We start from the raw sequence: 13,115 nt of genomic DNA, 5'->3' as shown, positions 1-13,115 counted from the left end.
TATCTATCTAGTCTGTCATACTGACAGCAGCAAGAGTCAAAAACATATTTAATCGTGGTTATGTATTTCATTATGACTGTTTACATAGTCTTTTTATATCCTAAAGTTATATAAACTTCAGCTGGGCATGGTAGCTCATACCTATAATCCCAGCACTTTGGGAGGGAGGTTGAGGCAGGTGGATCACAAGGTCAGGAGATCAAGACCATCCTGCCCAACATGGTGAAACCCCATCTCTACTGAAAATACAAAAATTAACTGGGTGTGGTGGCGTGTGCCTGTAATCCCAGCTACTCAGGAGGATGAGGCAGGAGAATGGCTTGAACCCAGGAGGTGGAGATTGCAGTGACCCAAGATCACGCCACTGTACTCCAGCCTGGCGACAGAGTAAGACTACATCTCAAAAAAAAAAAAAAAAAAAAAATTAGCCTGGTGTGGTGGCACACGCCTGTAGTCCCAGCTACTCAGGAGGCTGAGGTGGGAGAATTGCTTGAGCTCTTGAGGTCAAGGCTGCAGTGAGCCAAGACACACCACTGCGCTTCAGCCTGGGTGACAGACCCCAGGTCTTGACCCCATCTCAAAAAAATAAAAAATGAAAAGTTATATAAACTTCTATAAAAACTTGTAATTTTTCTGGTTTTTGTGTTTCTTTGACACTTTATAAATTCCCCTCTTGTTTATGGAATTTCAGGTTCCTTATCCAAAAATATGTTTCTGCTTGTAAGTTAATAACTATATTGCTAGTATTTAAATGCAATGATGCTACATGTTAACATAATTTGATCATGATTTGGTCAGCCATTGAGCTGACTTTCATATGGAAAAAGTGAGGAACAAACCATGGAATGAAGCTGGAGAGATGCAGTGGCAATTTTTGGAGGGCCTTGTGCACCAAGTTAAAGATCATAGCCCTTCTCCTAAAAGGAATGGGAGACAGAGAACAGTAGGTGTTCACAGTGTTATGAGCGAATATATTGTGTGCTTAAGTGCAGCAGTTCTTATTGATAGTTGTTTTAGTTATTCTTCCTATTTTCCTCAGACTTACTTTTGACTCACTACAGTACTTTTGCAAAATTAAATTGAGAGCAAACAGCTTTTTTTTTGAGACGGACTCTCGCTCTGTCACCCAGGCTGGAGTGCAGTGGCGCGATCTCAGCTCACTGCAACCTCTGCCTGCTGGGTTCAAACAGTTCTCCTGCCTCAGCCTCCCGAGTAACTACAGGCGGGCTTCACCATGCCTGGCTAATTTTTTGTATTTTTAGTAGAGACGGGGTTTCACCATGCTAGCCAGGCTAGTCTCGAACTCCTGACGTCGTGATCTGCCTGCCTTGGCCTCCCAAAGTGCTGGGATTACAAGCATGAGCCACCATGCCTGGCCCAAATAGCTTTTTTTTTTTTTTTTTTTTTAAATCAGGGTAAGACTTTTAAAAATCTATCCTTGAGTTTGCCTGAAATTATTTTTGGTTTTGGCCTACTTGCCTTCAGTAAGCAAACAAAAAATGTGTTTGCATGTGCATTGTCAAAATACTGTGCTATGGTTTGAAAACAAACAAAAGGGATGGTATGTGTTTGCAGATACAGGTATGTCTAATTCTAAATCCCAGAGTAATTCCATTGTAATTATGAGCAAACAGTAGACCATTTTTATCATGAATTTTAAATGCTGTAAACCTACACCAAAAATTTGACTAATATATTTTCTTTAATACAATTTGTCTACTATAAATTGAGGGGAAAATATACTTCTATAAGCAAGAAGATAATTTGTTAAACTAGAAGATTTTAAACAATTATTCTATAATAGTAAAAGATTATCACTAAGAAATCATGCACATTGGCATCATAGTCATTCATTCATTGATATTCTGTAAATGTTTATTGTGTGTCTGGTGAGCAGAATACTCAAAGACAGTCTATCCTGGAGCTTAGAGCCCTGTAAGGGAGATAAAACAATCAAATAATAATGCAAGAATATAATTAAAAACTATAATCAGTGCTATGAAAGAAAATGCAGGGAGCACTGTCTGGGATTTGGAAGAGTCCTCCTTGAGGAACTGGAATTTGAGCCAACATCTGAAGGGTGAGCACAAGTTAACTTAGTGAAGCAGAGAGGAGAGAGGCAGTGAGCATGGCCTTTGGAAACTGTAAGAAACCAGTGTCACTGAAGACACAGAGTCCAGAAAGAGGGCAAATTATGCAGGACTTTGTAGGCCCTGATTAAGAGTTGGTTCTTTAGCCAAGAGCAAAGGAAAAACTGAAGGATTTTTAATAGAGGAGGAATAAATCAGAGTAGCTTTTTTTTTTTTTTTTTTTTTTTGAGACAGGGTCTTGCTTTGTCACCCAGGCTGGAGTGCACTAGCACTGTCTCCACCTAGGCTGGTCTGGAACTCCTGGACTCAGGCGATCTGCCCTTCTCAGCTTCCCAAAGTGCTGAGATTACAGGTGTGAGCCACCACACCCAGCCAGATTAGCATTTTCCACTGTTTGGAAGATATTATAGCTTGGAGGAGGCGTAAGAGTGGAGGCCTGTAAACCAGTAAGAATGCTACAAGGACCAGTCACAAGTAGAAAAGTAGCCATGGACTTGGGTTCTTATAAGGAAGTTGTGGAAAAATAGATCGAAGAAATATTTAGGAAGTAAAATCAGCAGGACTTTGTAAAATGGAAAATCCTTGAGTAAGATCGAAAGAGATTTTGGGGATGACTCCTGTGTGTCTGACACAGGACCAGTTGTATGACTGCCCCATTTCCTGCAATAGAGAGGACTGTGAGAGGGGACTGGGTTGGGAGGAGGGTGTGAGGTGGGGTAAGAGAGACCAGGGAAGGTCGTGAGCAGTTTGGAAAGGATATTGATGAACATCCAGAAGTATGAAGAGTCAAGATCTAGACTAAGCCTTTGAGTGACTTCTGCCTTTAGAGGCCAGGAGAAGAAGGATGAGTGAGCAGAGCTCGTCACAAACAGGGTTGAAACACCATTGTACGTACTTCTAGTGTTTTAGAGGGATGTTCTTTTTCTAACAAAAATCTGCCTTCTATGCTTAACATTTTCTCATTTATTATTGCCTATAACTGATTACTGCTTAAATCGTATCCTTTAAATATGATTACTGTTCATTTTTCTTTTAAATTTAAGGTGGTTTGTTGGAAATGCTCCGACTACAAAGCTCAACTTGAATATGATGGTGGTAAATTGAGCAAAGTTTGTAAAGACTGTTATCAAATCATAAGTGGATTCACAGACAGTGAAGAAAAGAAAAGAAAAGGAATTTTAGAGGTAAGAAATATTAAATATTGGGTATCTTTTAGATTTTTTTTTTTTTTTTTGCTCTGTCGCCCAGGCTGGAGTGCAGTGGTGCGATCTCAGCTCACTGCAACCTCAGCCTCTCAAGTAGCTGGGATTACAGGCCCACACCACCGTGCCGGGCTAATTTTTGTATTTTTAGTAGAGATGGGGTTTCCCTATGTTGGCCAGCTAGTCTCAAACTCCTGACCTCAGGGTTCTGCCCACCTTGGCCTCCCAAAGTGCTAGGATTACAGGCATGAACCAACGCACCCAGCCTAGATTTTTATAGAAGAAACAGAATCCTCTTACCTATGAGGAATACAAATAATATCTTTTTGTTATTTCTTTGAGTGTTTAACAGTTTGTGTAATGAGCAAGATTTTGTTCTATTTTGCTGACTTTTGGGATTCTGCTTGGATGCATAGAAAAGGGGAGCCGCTATTTAAATCAACATGCATTTCAGAATGAAATACATTGATTTCATGGCAGTAGCTATAGCCAAATATTTCAGTATTAATTGGCATCTCTTCTGATACCCAAATTATTGTAGTATATTTTCTATAAAGGAAAGCTTTTACTCTCAATTTCATCATATTGGCTTTACAAACCACTTTAGATAAAAGTGCTATTACCTGACAGACTCTTGCAACTTATTATAGTAAAAAATCTAGTTTATTATAGTCATTTAATTGCCAGTGATGGTAATCTGATAACTGCATTGAAATATTACTGAAATGTTTCCCAAGTTAATTTGACTCATGTTCTAGAAAAAATTCAGACCCCTCCATGCCTGAGAACTATAATGCAGCTTATCTGAAATGAGTTTTACATCTAGAAATATTAACAGTGTAAGGGATAGGTTATATAATAAGGCCTTTGTGGCAGTAAGTTCAAGGTAGCCTGGAAAGTCTATAGAAGAATAGGCTCGGGATCAAAATGCTATGTATCTAAAATCATAGACCTACTTGATTTAAGAATTTCTAAAGAGGCTGGGCGCAGTGGCTCAAGCTTGTAATCCCAGCACTTTGGGAAGCCGAGGCGGGTAGATCACAAGGTCAAGAGATCGAGACCATCCTGGCCAAATGGTGAAAACCCGTCTCTGCTAAAAATACAAAAATTAACTGGGTGTGGTGGCGCACACCTGTAGTCCCAGCTACCTGGGAAGCTGAGGCAGGAGAATCGCTTGAACCCAGGAGGCAGAGGTTGCAGTGAGCCAAGATCGCACCACTGCACTCCAGCCTGGCGACAGAGTGAGACTCCTTCTCAAAAAAAAAAAAAAAAAGAATCTCTAAGGAATCAGTATTTATTGAGCATTTACATTGTGCATGCGTACAAGTATACCTATACACTTATAAGTGTACAAAGGACACTTCTGTTAATTGAAAAAGGATGGCAAACTTCAAGGTCCATTTGAGGCTAAGTGTAAGCCTACACACTAAAGTCATTCTTCTAGGGTATAGATGTTACTTGTATGGCCTACCAAACCGGGGCTTTCTCAGGCAGTAAGGATGGAAAGGCATGCTTCATTGGACATCAGGAACACAGCCTCAAGATTGAATAGGAACAACTGATGAGACTGGCACAATATAATGAGTCAGGGAAATTGGTTTAGGGTCAGCTTCAGGCTGTATCTCTGAAAAATCCCTAGCTAGTTTTTTAGAGAACCTTATACTTGAGCAAAAATTAATCAATTACTTATTAGGTCAACTCATATAATGAAATAAATATATAGTATGAAGTCCATACATAGGAGATAAGTATGTACATGCACACATTAACTTAAATGTATATTTGAGACTGATTCTGTACCAGCTAGTATGTTATATGCTCTAGAACAGTGATCAACACACTTTTCTTTAAAGGGTCAGAGAGGAAATATTTTAGTCTTTGCAGACCAAGAGGCCAAACCAGGGATATTACATACATATTTGTAAGAAGAGAGAAAACAAATTTCCACAATTTTTTTTTACAAAATTAAAATTAGAATATATTTATTTAGGTTTTTTAATAATATGGATCAGCCGGATGCGGTGGCTTATGCCTGTAATCCCAGCACTTTGGGAGGCTGAGGCAGGTGGATCACGAGGTCAGGAGTTGGAGACCAGCCTGGTCAACATGGTGAAACGCTGTCTTTACTGAAAATACAAAAATTAGCCCATGCAGTGGCGCATGCCTGTAATCCCAGCTACTCAGGAGGCCGAGGCAGGAGAATCACTTGAACCTGGGAGATGGAGGTTGCAGTGAGCTGAGATCGCACCATTGTACTCTAGCCTGGGTGACAGGGCGAGACTCTGTCTCAAATAATAATAATAATAATAATAATAATAATAAGGATCTACTAATAAGAATGGAATTATTTGGGGGAGGATAACCTTTCACTTAATTGGAATCCGAAGTTAGCGTTCCCTATCATCAAATTAATTGTAAGTGGTTGCGTAAAAGAACTTTCCCTGGCTCATGGGCCATACAGAAACAACTAGTGGGCTGGATTTGGCTTGTGGGCTATCCTTTGCTAACCAGTGCTGCTTTAAAAACTGTCTGTGGCCAGGTGTGGTGGCTCATGCCTGTAATCCTAGCACCAAGGCTGAGACAGGTGGATCACCTGAGGTCAGGAGTTCAATATCAGCCTGACCAACATGGTGAAACCCCATTCTACTAAAAATCAAAAATTACCTGGGCATGGTGGCATGTGCCTGTAATCCCAGCTACTTGGGAGGCTGAGGCAGGAGAATCACTTGAACCTGGGAGGCGGAGGTTGCAGTGAGCCAAGATTGAACCATTACACTCCAGCCTGGGCAACAAGAATGAAACTCCATCTCAATAAATAAATAAATAAATAAATAAATAGTCCATGATGAAGCATCAGTTTTTTTCCCCGAACTATCACAGATCAATATTTTTGTAAAATACACCATAGTGTACTTGGGTATCATCACAAATTCAAATTGTTATAAAAGTTTAACACTTACTCCTACTTTGTGTGCTTACCAGAAACTGGTAACAAAACCATTTGCTAACCTGGAGACCAGCATGGATAACACTGAGTAGGACTACCTGAAGAGTTTCAGAGATAGAAAATAGAAGCAAACAGTTTCCATAAGGCATATAATAAAAACTACCATTTAGTTAAATGGTTTTGTTCCCTTTTTTAGCATTTTTATTTTTAGACAGAGTCTCACTCTGTCACCCAGGCTGTAGTGCAGTGGTGCGATCTCAGCTCACTGCAACCTCTGCCTCCCCAGTCCAAGCAATTCTTATGCCTCAGCCTCCTGAGTAGCTGGGATTATAGGCATGTGCCACCACACCTGGCCTTTTTTTTTTTTTTTTTTTTTTAGTGGAGACAGGATTTTTCTGTGTTGACCAGGCTAGTCTTGAATTCCTGCCTCAAGTGATCTGCCTGCCTCTGCCTCCCAAAGTGCTGGGATTACATGTGTGAGCCACCGCATCCGGCCTTTTAGCCAACAATTTTTATATTAGGAGGCAAAACAGAAAAATTAAATGGCTCTATGTATTAGTCTGTACTCACACTGCTATAAAGACATACCCAAGACTGGGTAATTTATAAATAAAAGAGCCTTGGCCGGGCGCGGTGGCTCACGCCTGTAATCCCAGCACTTTGGGAGGCCAAGGCGGGTAAATCACGAGGTCAGGAGATCGAGACCATCCTGGCTAACACGGTGAAACCCCGTCTCTATTAAAAATACAAAAAATTAGCCAGGTGTGGTGTTGGGCGCCTGTAGTCCCAGCTACTCGGGAGGCTGAGACAGGAGAATGACGTGAACCCGGGAGGTGAGCTGAGATTACGCCACCGCACTCCACCCTGGGCAACAGAGTGAGACTCCGTCAATAAATAAATAAGAAATAAATAGATAAGAAAACGTACAATCATGCCAATCAATCAAATCCTAGCATGCCAATGTGTGATCTTGGGAAAGCTGTTTAAACTCTGAGCCTCAGAAAAAATGAAAATACTAACTTCTCAGTGTTGGTGTGAGGATTAAATGAAATAAGACATGTATTGAGCTAAGAAAAGTGCCTACATAGTAAGCAATCAATAAACATTTAACTCTTTAAATACAAGGTCTAGTTATATAAAGAGCTAAAATTGGCTTAAATATTTTCCATGTTAAAGTGTTTAAACGATAATTGCAAATGAATCTTTTGGACAGTCCAGGGAGACATTTTATATAAGCACATTGTACTTTGTGAATATTTCCTTTTAGTTGAACGACTTCTCTATCTGCTTTGTTGTGTATTCATTCTCTCTTTCTTTCCATTATATTTTTCTAGATTGAATCAGCAGAAGTATCTGGAAACAGTGTGGTGTGCAGCTTTCTTCAGTATATGGAGAAGTCAAAACCTTGGCAGAAAGCTTGGTGTGTGATCCCCAAGCAAGACCCTCTTGTGCTGTACATGTATGGTGCCCCCCAGGTATCTAAACCACATCTGTCTGAAGGGATAGATGCCCTTGGGGGCAAGGGGAAGCAAGTGGACAGTGGACTCAAAATCTGTAGAACAAGAGTTCAGGCAGTTTCACTGTTTCATTAAAATTGAAAAATAATGAGTAAAGTTCAAGTTTGTTGTTTAAGCTGATTGATTCATTTTATAGCCTATGTTTTCTTCAGTCTATGGATCATCTGTCCCCTTTCTTGTCTCATTCAATGGGTTTGAGAAAAGATGAGTTGAATTAGGAATGAGCATGAGGAGGAGGGGAAGTAAGATGGGAGAAACAAGCCTTTTTAATGATAGGAAACATTAAGAAAAGACTCTTTAATTTTGTTTTTTGTTGTTGTTGTTGTGTTGTTGTTTTCTTTGTGATAGCATTTTGCTTATGTCACCCAGGCTGGAGTGCAGTGGCGCCATCTCGGCTCACTGCAACCTCCACCTCCCAGGTTCAAGCGATTCTCCTGCCTCAGCCTCCCGAGTAGCTGGGATTACATGTACCCACCACCGCAACTGGCTAATTTTTATATTTTTAGTAGAGATGAGGTTTCACTATGTTGATCAGGCTGGTCTCGAACTCCTGACCTCAGGTGATCCACCCCCCCCCCCGGGCCTCCCAAAGTGCTGGGAATAAAGGCGTGAGCCACCGCGCCCAGCCGATTTTGTTTTTTTATTTTATTTTTTTCTTTTTGCTCAATGGCTAGATACCTGAAAAAGGTGTTTAAGAGGAAGGGGAACTTAAAATCAATCTTGCATTATCATTCAGTAACAATTTTTTGAGAACCCCATGTATATGGATCTGAGATAAATCTATGGGGACAATGACATGCAGGTTTAGCTTTTAACGAGAGCAGCACCAGGTCCTATGATTGTGTTGTGCTTGAAAAATCAAATGTACAACACTTAAACCAGTTATGCATTTACTCTGAAATATAAAAATTTTAAATATACCTATTGTATTTCAGTCTATAAATTAAGGGCTGGTAAAATTATTTTATTTTGAAAATAGACTGAAAATGACAGGCTATATAGCTTACTGTCCTTTATTGCTTTTCCTATAAGCTTTCTTTTTTTTTTTTTTTTTTGAGACGGAGTCTCGCTTTGTCACCCAGGCTGGAGTGCAGTGGCGCGATCTCGGCTCACTGCAAGCTCCGCCTCCCGGGTTCACGCCATTCTCCTGCCTCAGCCTCTGAGTAGCTGGGACTACAGGTGCCCGCCACCTCGCCCGGCTAATTTTTTGTATTTTTTTTTTTAGTAGAGACGGGGTTTCACCGTGTTAGCCAGGATGGTCTCGATCTCCTGACCTCGTGATCCGCCCGCCTCGGCCTCCCAAAGTGCTGGGATTACAGGCGTGAGCCACCACGCCCGGCCCTATAAGCTTTCTATGTCCATAAATAAGTTGATGAGGGAATGAATGAATCACCAAATAAAACTGCCTTTAGTAATGAGATTATCGTTAATGTTTGCTGATTTAATACAGTATGATGGTGATTGTTTTCTTCCCCTTTTCACTGAATGAAGAGTTGAATGGGCTCTTTCACAGAGAGGAGGGTGGAGTGTCTCTGAGTCCTAGCTGATTTGGGCGTCAGCTCTCCTTCATTCAGCTAACATTATCAGTGGCCTCACGTTCAGGCTCTGTACTACGCAATGGGATTGCCCTCTGTGCCCATGGAGAACTCCCTGTTTAAGTCTGTTTGGAACAGTGGTAGGAAGAGAGATTTAGTAGGAGCAAGGGACACATTTAACAAGCGAATACATCTCCTGCTTTTAATGTCCGATGTTTTTGTTTTAGGACGTCAGAGCCCAGGCCACCATTCCCCTTCTGGGCTATGTGGTGGATGAAATGCCAAGGAGTGCAGACCTGCCACACAGTTTCAAACTGACCCAGTCTAAGTCTGTGCACAGCTTTGCTGCAGACAGTGAGGAACTGAAGCAGAAGTGGCTGAAAGTCATCCTTTTAGCTGTCACAGGTGAGACACCAGATGGTCCAAATGAGCATCCAGCTACCTTGGATGATCATCCTGAACCTAAGAAAAAATCAGAATGCTGAACTCCTCAGGACCAACCACGGTGTGGAGGTCTCAAGACTTACAGCTCAAGACATTCCCAGCTCTTCTTACACATCTGCTAGCACTTTATGTTGAAAAATATAGGCTCATAAATGCATCTTTTGAGGACTGTTTTCCTATGTTTATGTACTCTTAGTGAAATTAGTGTGCAGAGTCATTCTACCGATAAAGTTTTGAAATAATGTGAAAACTGGAGCATTTTTTGAGCTATTCCTTGAATATGTGCTTTTTTGTCTTGAAGAAATGGTATCAATTGATTCTGTCACTGTCAGGTTAGAATGAGCACTTTGATTTAAGAAATCCTTTCATGTCTTCTGTTTCACATGTAGGACCTGGAACCGTTTGAAAGATATACCTCCATGTTACCAAAATAGATCCATGGTGAAAAATACAGGGACAGTTTAGGCTATTGTATTAACTTATTGAATTTAGTTTATAAATCTTTAGCTGCATAAATGATGTCTGTTCTTTTAAAACAAAAGGACAAATTGTTGTGTTCAGATTTTGGATTTATGAAGAAGAGATAACTTGTTTTTGTAGAAATACTCCTAAGAATATCTTAAGTATATAGCAATTATGTATATATAGTATTGAATATATATATATTATACATGCTTTTCTCTTTAGCTTTGGGTTCACATTCATCTCTAATTTATTTTTTAAATATAAAGCATGGTTTATCTTGGAATTGAGCAATGTTCTAAACTGAAGAAATGTTTTGGTGATTTATGTTTTGCTGATTGGCATTTGAGGGTATCGATATTTTTATAATAAGCGGTAATTTATGTGGCATGGGATATATTTGTGAATTCCAACAATACTTTTAAAGTACCATTTTTTGTTTCTGTGCCTATTTAAAACAGTGCCTCTCTTAGAAGGTGCTATTAATATAAGATGAGGGTTCAGTTAATGCTTCAGTCTTGATTATTCTAAGATTAAAGTGCATTTTGGTCACTGGGACAGTCAAAGTTGTACAGGTTATTTTACCTTTTACAATCCTATAATTGTTACAGTAGTTAACATCAGCATGTACAAAAATTTTCACCAAAACCCAAACTTTATGAGACACCTGACCTTTTACAGAACTAGGATATGTGGAAACCACATTTATTGTAATGTTTTTCTTTTCCATAAGATGATTGAGCATGGTTAAATGAGGTCTCTATATAATGAGCACTTAAGATAACTGTGTGGGGCTTTTCCTTTGTCCGAATGAAACAAAATCCACATGTGATAACCTATGTTTGGGGCAGGAGCTGGTCACATGGTTCCTTGTCATGAAGGCTGCTCTTCACTCTGTTGTACTCGTGATTAAAATCTCACACTGTTTACTATTTAACTTAATCCCTTTCTCAAATTAAACCTTTTTTTATATTGTCATACCCTAAGCATTCTCACTTTTTAATGTACCAGTCTGCTAGAAATCTACAAGAACGACCCCACTATCTTTAGTATGTAAGGATTACACCTTAGATGTAGAATAGAATTTGAGACTGCCACACATTTGTTCAGGCCTTGTTACTTTATGAAATATCTTATTTTTTCCACCCCAGAGGAGCAAGTGAACCAATTATTGCTGACATAATTAGGTTCCCTTCCTCCATAAAAGGAATATCAGCCATGATCATTAACATTAAACCAAATACATGGAGCCAAAAAGAGATAAAAGTGTCTTCTTAGGCCCTATTAAATCAGGGAAAGACTAGAAGAAAATTGACATTGCTTCTCTTTTTTAATGGCCAACGGGGTATGTGTGTGATATATACTCAGAGTGGTTTTTTGGAAAATTAAACTATAGCTATAGACGATGCTTTGGTTTTCTTAATCTCAAGAAAAGAGAAGCAATGGAAATATAGAATGATTAGCAGGGGAAGAGGACTTTTTAAAGTGTGGCTAGAACAGTGGTAATGTATGGGCCAATGGGAAGATTTATGAGTCAGATTATTTTTGAAAACTATTTTCAAAAGCAAGAAGACTACACTCTCCCTACCAAAACAGAAGTAACATGAACACACTTAAGTTTTGGCTCAATAAATATCAATGTTACTTAACTTAGATCATTGAAAGAATACTCATGTAAAGATAATGTTTATTATCATGCTTTTAACAGTTATTATCTTTAATTTTTTAAATGAGAAGCAGTAATACTAGAAGAGAATTTCCGGTTATCTGGTCACCATATTCACTTTCCACCCCACATTCTTCAGCTAAACACAAAGAGAAGCAGTGAAACAACCTTACCTGCTTCTCTCTTATTAAAGAATCACTGATGTTTTTACTCAATGAAAGGTAAAGGAATTCTGTTAGCCATTTATTAAACAATTCAACCAAGAGACCTCAAAGTGTGATTGATGATAAGAATAATCAATGCCTTTTCCTTTCCAAGATACTTGAGCAGTTATGACAAACTGAACCTAAAAATATCATTGGTTGCTTTCCCATTAAAACCAACGTTCCCTGTGGGTCTTAATTCTTTATTTTCACTCATTTGGTGCTTTCCAAGTCATCTTTTCTTTAAAGTGCCCTTCCTCCAAACTTTACAAAGTACTTCCTTGACAGAATTGCTGTTCATCACAAAACATTTCAATATTTTAAGCTTAAATTTTGCTTTTGCTGAAAGCCTACCATTTGGCATGTTAAGTATGAAATATAGTGCAGACTTTTATCTTGGTTTTAAGTGGGGCTTGATAAGAAAAAGCACCAGCCACTTTTGTAATAATGGCATCACAGTGTCATCATGTATGCAAGCAATAAAACTCTTCAGGGTATGGTTTTATACCAAAAATTTAATATGAAGGCCTCTTGCCACAAGAATATAGAGAATTATATTAACTTTCTAGATGTGAGACGGTAATTCAAATTGCAGAGTATAAGGAAGGGAGATGGGAAGGGGCATCATTCCTTGGATTTTAAATACCTATCAAGAACAGTTTTACTTTAACAAAGTAAATGGATAGAAAAAGCACATTTTGTTTTCCATGAAGTTTAATTTGACATCAGGTTTGTGTACTTATCTTCACTAGGTGACTTATCCCAATTTTTTAAAAAATTATTAAACTTTTTACAGAAACTAACCTTTTAAATGTACCCTTTCCCCATATATGTACACATACACATTAGGATTTTTTTTTTTAAGAGCACTTGTTCTAGTTATAAATGTATAAAGAAAATGATAAAGTTTGTAGTACTGCAGGGTTGTTAAAGATTCTTTGATGCCTTCTAAAAACTTTTATCAAAAACTCTTTTGAGTTCACAATTCTGTTTTACTTTTCCTCGTCCCTGCTTTTGGAAACAGGGTTGTTGCTTTTGTTTTCTGGTTC

General features: G+C 39.0%; 1 protein-coding gene across 8 annotated transcripts in view; it reads left to right on the top strand.

Moving 5' to 3' along the window:
• The window catches only part of LOC105484288 (FYVE, RhoGEF and PH domain containing 4), a 261,001-nt gene that overhangs the window by 245,520 nt on the left and 2,366 nt on the right, over positions 1-13,115 (top strand). For 7 of the 8 annotated variants that reach the window (XM_071071903.1, XM_071071906.1, XM_071071907.1 and 4 more), the window contains 3 exons: positions 3,134-3,274; positions 7,574-7,714; positions 9,519-11,703. In XM_071071903.1, the coding sequence (XP_070928004.1) occupies positions 3,134-3,274; positions 7,574-7,714; positions 9,519-9,776 (540 nt within the window). In that variant the 3' untranslated portion in view covers positions 9,777-11,703. Of the gene's footprint in view, positions 1-3,133; positions 3,275-7,573; positions 7,715-9,518; positions 11,704-13,115 lie in introns of those variants that run through there. The other variant, XM_071071904.1, reaches the window with a different exon arrangement.

This window comes from Macaca nemestrina, chromosome 10 (genome assembly GCF_043159975.1).
Source record: "Macaca nemestrina isolate mMacNem1 chromosome 10, mMacNem.hap1, whole genome shotgun sequence".
In the NCBI taxonomy this organism is placed as follows: domain Eukaryota; kingdom Metazoa; phylum Chordata; class Mammalia; order Primates; family Cercopithecidae; genus Macaca; species Macaca nemestrina.
Note: the sequence above shows the minus strand (reverse complement) of the source record. Positions and strands in the feature narration are given on the sequence as shown.